General features: G+C 34.5%; 1 protein-coding gene across 1 annotated transcript in view; it reads right to left on the bottom strand.

The window, feature by feature from the left end:
- Positions 1-3580: 3580 nt before the first annotated feature.
- The window catches only part of LOC150089781 (uncharacterized), a 29596-nt gene continuing 27102 nt past the window's right edge, over positions 3581-6074 (bottom strand). Inside the window, exons 5-6 of the mRNA XM_090368807.1 lie at positions 4151-4229; positions 3581-3931 (exon numbers count right to left, since the gene is read on the bottom strand). Of these exons, the coding sequence (XP_090224933.1) occupies positions 4179-4229 (51 nt within the window). The 3' untranslated portion in view covers positions 3581-3931; positions 4151-4178. The remainder of the gene's footprint in view (positions 3932-4150; positions 4230-6074) is intronic.

The following is a 6074-nucleotide window of genomic DNA, read 5'->3' as shown; positions in this document are numbered from 1 at the left end:
TGAGATTCATTTGGGAAAATCCTTGTTCACATTCACTCGATGAAATTGGTATCGTACTCAGAGCGTTCATCAAATGCTTTAATTCTTCTGAAACCTTCTTATCAATTGGGTATCTACGAGTTGCATCATTTTCGTTTAACTGTAACCTAATTGACAATTTTCTAACTTCACTTTCACCAAATGCCAATAATTCATGTTTAGAAGGTTTAATACCTTCGTTGTCCTCGTTTTCCTTCTCTCGTCATCGGTACTGTCACTAGTTCTTAAATTGGAATTTTTCCTTTTTTTTTTTTTTTTTGAAACTGTCCGAAATGTCAGAGTCATTCGGATATTCAGGAACGGTGACCCAGTAAACTGTTTAGTGATAGGGAAATTTTACGGAAAAATGTGGATAACGCACTTCTGCGAAACAACAGATGAGTATTTGTCGGGGTAAAAGAAAATCACTTTTCTAATTCTCGAACGGGGCGCTTACGTTTGATTCACAGAGGTGTGAATAAAAGGTGTGTCCAACCCACGGCCCGCGAAGAAAGTGAAATAAAACAGCATTTTAAATTTTTCTAATTATTAAAAAAATTTTATCATTATATGTTTTGTTCAGTAAGTGTAATTGTGCAATGTACTTAATAAAAGTTTCGGATATTTTCAATTTTACTTTTACATGCAACAAGATACGGAAAATATAACTCACTAAAGAAATATAACTCAATTTTTTGAATATAGCCACTGCACGACAAAAGGTTGGACACCACTGCAGTAGAAGGTGAACCAGAGCTCATCGCGAATACACCCTTGAACTGCTCACTCTTGACTAGCGCGACTCCTGCGTATGTGGTCGGAGCAGCAGGACTAACTGCCTAAATTGCCTGAAGGCCACAAATGCGAACAGTGGGTACCTAGTTAATTCTCTCCTAATCAGTTCGCTATATGATATTAACTACATAGTATCGGTGTAAATACACCATAATTAACCCATAAACGTACATATGTAGCGTAGAGGGCATCGTTTTAATTTTATCTCATATTATTATTATTATTATTATTATTAATATCAATTTATTTCCGAAGAAATGTCCTTTTACAGCTATGCAGCTAGAGGACGTGGCTGCCTTCACAACGAGATAGCTGCTATTGCATTACTTCAAATAAATAACGCTTCTCTAGTAGAGAAGACTACTGTTATATATTTTCAGCGGTACCACCACCTAGCCGGTCGTTTCGAAGCTATGCGTGAATTTAATGTGAAAAAAAAAAACCCATTGGACCAGATCTATTAAACCAAACAAATGAGTTATAAAATTAAACGCTATATCATGGAACTGTTTTGACGAGAGCCTAAGAGATCTAGATTTTTATCAAGAAAACTGAATTTTGTAATAAACGAAAAATAAAAACCCAGGTGCTTTTTTTTTTTTTTTTTCAAATAACTAAAACTAGTACTTTAGATGAACCTCATCTCCAACCAAACTGCACAGAAGAGGCGGCTCTCCCCACCGTTTCAGAAACTTATCAGACCCTAAAGGCTATTTTTCCAACTGTAAAAACCTTTGCGTGGAAGCAGACATTGTTTGTTTCAAGTCCCAAAGAGATCCCTCAAAGGTCCCAAACCTTTTCCATTTTCGAAGCTTCCACACATGATATTTTGCCTCTGTAATTAAAAATATAGTGAACATTTTTTTCTTGCCCAAGGGATGATCGAATTGCAAGTAAATTACCTCCTCTAGTGTGAACTATCTTATCCTCAAAAAGCTACAAATTCTCTTCCAAACTTCCTGCGCGAATTGACAGTAATAAAATAAAAGGTACACAGTTTCAATTTCGGTACAAAATTCGCATAATCTGTTGCCTGTCTGACTAAATCTATATGTGATATCGTTCACTGGTATATTTCCGTAACCAACCCTCCACGAAAAACCAATACGCGATGGGTAGTTTCCGCTAATTTTTAGATTTTTAAAAAAAACTGCACATTATGGTTTCCTAAATTTAGCTTTTCTCGATTTTCTTAGTTAAACAATGTCCAGTAGAGTCGTTTTAAACCACCCTTAAAAGGATCTATATCTTTCTCCCTTAACTGCGTGCACATATCCCGAATTTTTTTTTATAATATATAGGAATTGTCTCTGCTTTTCGCCCTAGATAATTGCCACCTTTAATTAAGGCTGTGTTAAATCCCATAAAATATTTTATCAGTACCGTTGCTGAATGGTTAGATTGCACGATATTAGCCACGTTCAGCAGTCTCTTACAGCTATACTTAGTATTAATTTTTGGAATACTTATTCCCCCATCTTCCCACGATAAAAATAAAAATTTCTGCGTTATCTCTCGCCGTTTTCCTCCCCATAGAAACTGAAATGTTGGAACGCAAAATCGTCTCATTGTCCTAGCTGTGATTCCTGTTATAAACTCCGTGTATAAGATTATAGAAAAAATCTAGTGAATTTAATGTGAAAAAAAAACCCATTGGACCAGATCAAACAAATGAATTATAAAATTCAAACCATTTGTCCCTATTAGACTTAGAAAAGCAAAACGGTAGAGGGAAAGTAATAGTAGTAGTGGAAGAGGAAAAGAAACATGTCGAAGAATGAAAGGGACAGTAACTCTTCAACTCACACCACTAAAAAACTCACATTCCTCCAATAGGAAACGCTTCCCCAGTAGAGAAGACTGTTGTTACCCATTCTCGGAAATTCTGTGAATATCAGGCTCTCCAGACATGTTTCAAGGCTATTTGTGAATTTAATGTGAAAAAACACCCATTGGACCAGATCTATTAGATCAAACAAATGAATTATAAAATTCAAACCATTTGTCCCTATTAGACTTAGAAAAGCAAAACGGTAGAGGGAAAGTAATAGTAGGAGTGGAAGAGGAAAAGAAACGTCGTCGAAGAATCAAAGGGACAGTAACTCTTCAACTCACACCACTCAAAAACTCAAAAATTCCTCCAACAGGTAACGCTTCTGCAGTAGAGAAGACTGTTGTTACCCATTCTCGGAAACTCCGTGACTATCAGGCTCCCCCCGGCGACCGTTTCGAAGCTGTTTGGCTTCGTCATCAGTGGGCGGGCAGGTACCCAGCTAATACAAAAAGCCATCACAGTTGCACAGTTATATACACAATATGAGAGATGCCAAAAGATTGTGGTGGTAATGTATTTCTAAAATAAAATGCACAGAGCATAATTCTTATTGGTTTTGAAAATTAACTATATAGTATCGCCATATGATATGAAAATTTTCTTCTCTCAACGTGTTTATGTAATTTCCAAAGGGAATACTGTTTTTATATATCTTCAAAGAGGAGTTCAAAATAATTCTTTATAAAAGGACTTCGTTAAACAGAAACTCGACTGAGTAATTCAGAATTATAAAAATGTTATATAGTTTTATATAGAAAATATCTTAAAAGGAGATAGTAAAAAATGCAAATTTAATTAAATTATTTTAAGCTTATTTGAATAGTAGGTGAACATGTGAAAAAAAGATTTATGAAATATTACAACTTTTGAAGTGCACTGCAATCAAATGTCACACGTCACTGTTAATAAAGGTGCCGGTACACCGTACCGTTGCGTACCGTCCCAAAAAAAGCACTGGTAATGACATATTTCAAAGGGTATAAAACTGTGCAGCTCTTTTACATAAAATAAACAAATAAAACTATTAAACTGTTTATCACTTTTTATTTTCAATAATTTTCTGAAAAAAAATCAAAATATCTGCATTAGATTGACTACTGCGCTAATAGTAAATTATAAAAATGAAATATTTTAAGGTTAAATTTACTTTCTTAAAATATATTAGAAATGTGAAAAAATGTAATATAATCCAAAACAATTTCGTCGTCCATAGTACCATTCTTATAACAAAAGCTTCAGCTAAGTCTATTCTTCTCTATTCCGATATTTCTTCCTTTTTCATATCTGATAAAAAAAAAATTAGATTACGTAATAATGAAAATTAAATCATGGGTAATTAAATATTTGTGTGTTCATCAGTATTAATCTTTTATTATATACCTTCTTCAGTTATTTTTTTTTCTATTTAAATGGCCCAAATTACTAAATCGTTACATAGTGAATTATACAAGAACTGAAATATATATATATATTTTTTTTCAAGTGTTTTAATCGTATTCTTACCTTTAAGAGAAAAAATCATAATCGAGTATTATGACTTAGAGAAATAACACTCTTTTGGCTCCACGTTGATTCCACATGCCTAGAATAATAAAAATTAATTGTACAAAAAATTGCAAGAAATAAAATCAGTGTTAAAGGAACAAACTATGAATAATAAAAAAAAATAAGGTCACCTGAACGTTTTTTTCATATACGCAGTTTCTACAAATTGCGTGTGTTTTATGGTCGATTTGCCTGTTTTTCTGGACGAAAAACCTCAGCTTCTGGGGGTGTAAAACCTTGCTATCTACGCATGAGACTGACTACCTCAGCCAAGGAGAGAAAAAAAGCCCATTAAAGTTCCACGCGACATCAATGGGATTCGAACCTGGGTCTTTTCTACCAGATATGGGGAGAAAGGTGACAATAGCACTTTGTTACCTGCGCAGACTTCAAGTGACATTCCAATAACTTAAATTTAAAATTTTATACAAAAGGTGGACTTTACTTTTCGCAGTCTTCGCGCACAGTGGCTATAATCTGCCAAGTGGAAGAGAACCCGTTTCCAATCCTGTCAATGATGGGAGGACCATTCGAATGTATTTTTGAACACTGAAGTTGAGTTAGATGGTCTCAGGATAGGTCGCTTCCCCTACACAGAAACTAGGATTTTTCTTCACGCAATAAAGAAAGTATACAAAATATAGGACACATGAGGTAATTCCTGGGAGGGCTTAATATGATAGTTTTTTTTGTAGTTGTTGTAGGATTTTTAGAGCATCAGCAACTAACTCCATATTGCTCCGTACATACAGTCTGTAAATTGCGTGTGTTCTCAGGGTGACATACTGTTTGCTTCATGAAAAATCCGAGTACCTCGGAGAAAAAACCATGCTACCCTCGACTGAGACCGACTAACTCAGTCATTGTGAAAAAAGACACAAAATTCCTCCAGTTATTAACGAGTCTCGAACTCAGGTATTTTCCACCAGGTGTAGAGACATAGGGGCACTGACTAAAAGGTTTCAGCTGTTGATTATCTTTATATTCCAAAGCTTCTTAACATTTTTTCTGAACAACTCCCGAAAGGATTGGAGCTAATTTTGATATCAATACGAATTTTCCTTCTTTAGTGATGAAAATTTGAGATTGATAAGAATTTTCTATGATTAATGATTCCTTCTCTCAAATATTAGTTGGATGGAAAGTTGGGAAAGTTTGGCCTTGAAATTGGGAATAGGTAATGAACGCTTGAAAGAGCCAAATAAGTGTTTAGAGGGGTCACTCAATAATAATTGCAATAATAATGGTTTTCCAGTTTACTGTTCAAGCTATACAGTGAGGTTGTTAAAAATGGTGTTAAGGAAAATTGTAAGGAGGGATATAATGTTAGTTTTAAAGGTGTACTTTTGATGACGCCTGAACATGATTCTAAACTTAAATCTAGAATGGACGCAGAAAAGGCGGTCTCTAATTAATGGAAAATTCGTTTAAAAGGGTAGGAATTAGGAGAATGCGAAGACGACGTGACAAGGGCATTGCGATTCAGACTTGAGTCTAACAAGGAACATGAAGATATTTGGACCAATGACCTCATACAGAAATTGAGATTGAATATCACTAAGCCTAAGAAACCTGTTTTAAAAATAATATTGTACGATGTAATCAAGGATATAAATAAAGATCTACTTAATGAGTTATATGAAAGAAACCTAATACATATGGTTCTATGCAGAGATGTGTCGTGATGAGATGAAAATACGTTTTTATAATGAAAACAAAAAGAAAAGCGGAATTAACTGCATCTTGGAAATATCCTATAGGGTTGAAAAGTTCCTTGATAAACAAACACGGATCTTCATTGGATTGATGTCGTACAGGTTTTAGGAATTTCATTTAGTTACTATTTGTTATCATTGTCAGGGGTACGGACACACTTCAAAGA

Source organism: Mastigoproctus giganteus, chromosome 2 (assembly GCF_048544385.1).
Source record: "Mastigoproctus giganteus isolate SK-2022 chromosome 2, ASM4854438v1, whole genome shotgun sequence".
In the NCBI taxonomy this organism is placed as follows: domain Eukaryota; kingdom Metazoa; phylum Arthropoda; class Arachnida; order Uropygi; family Thelyphonidae; genus Mastigoproctus; species Mastigoproctus giganteus.
Note: the sequence above shows the minus strand (reverse complement) of the source record. Positions and strands in the feature narration are given on the sequence as shown.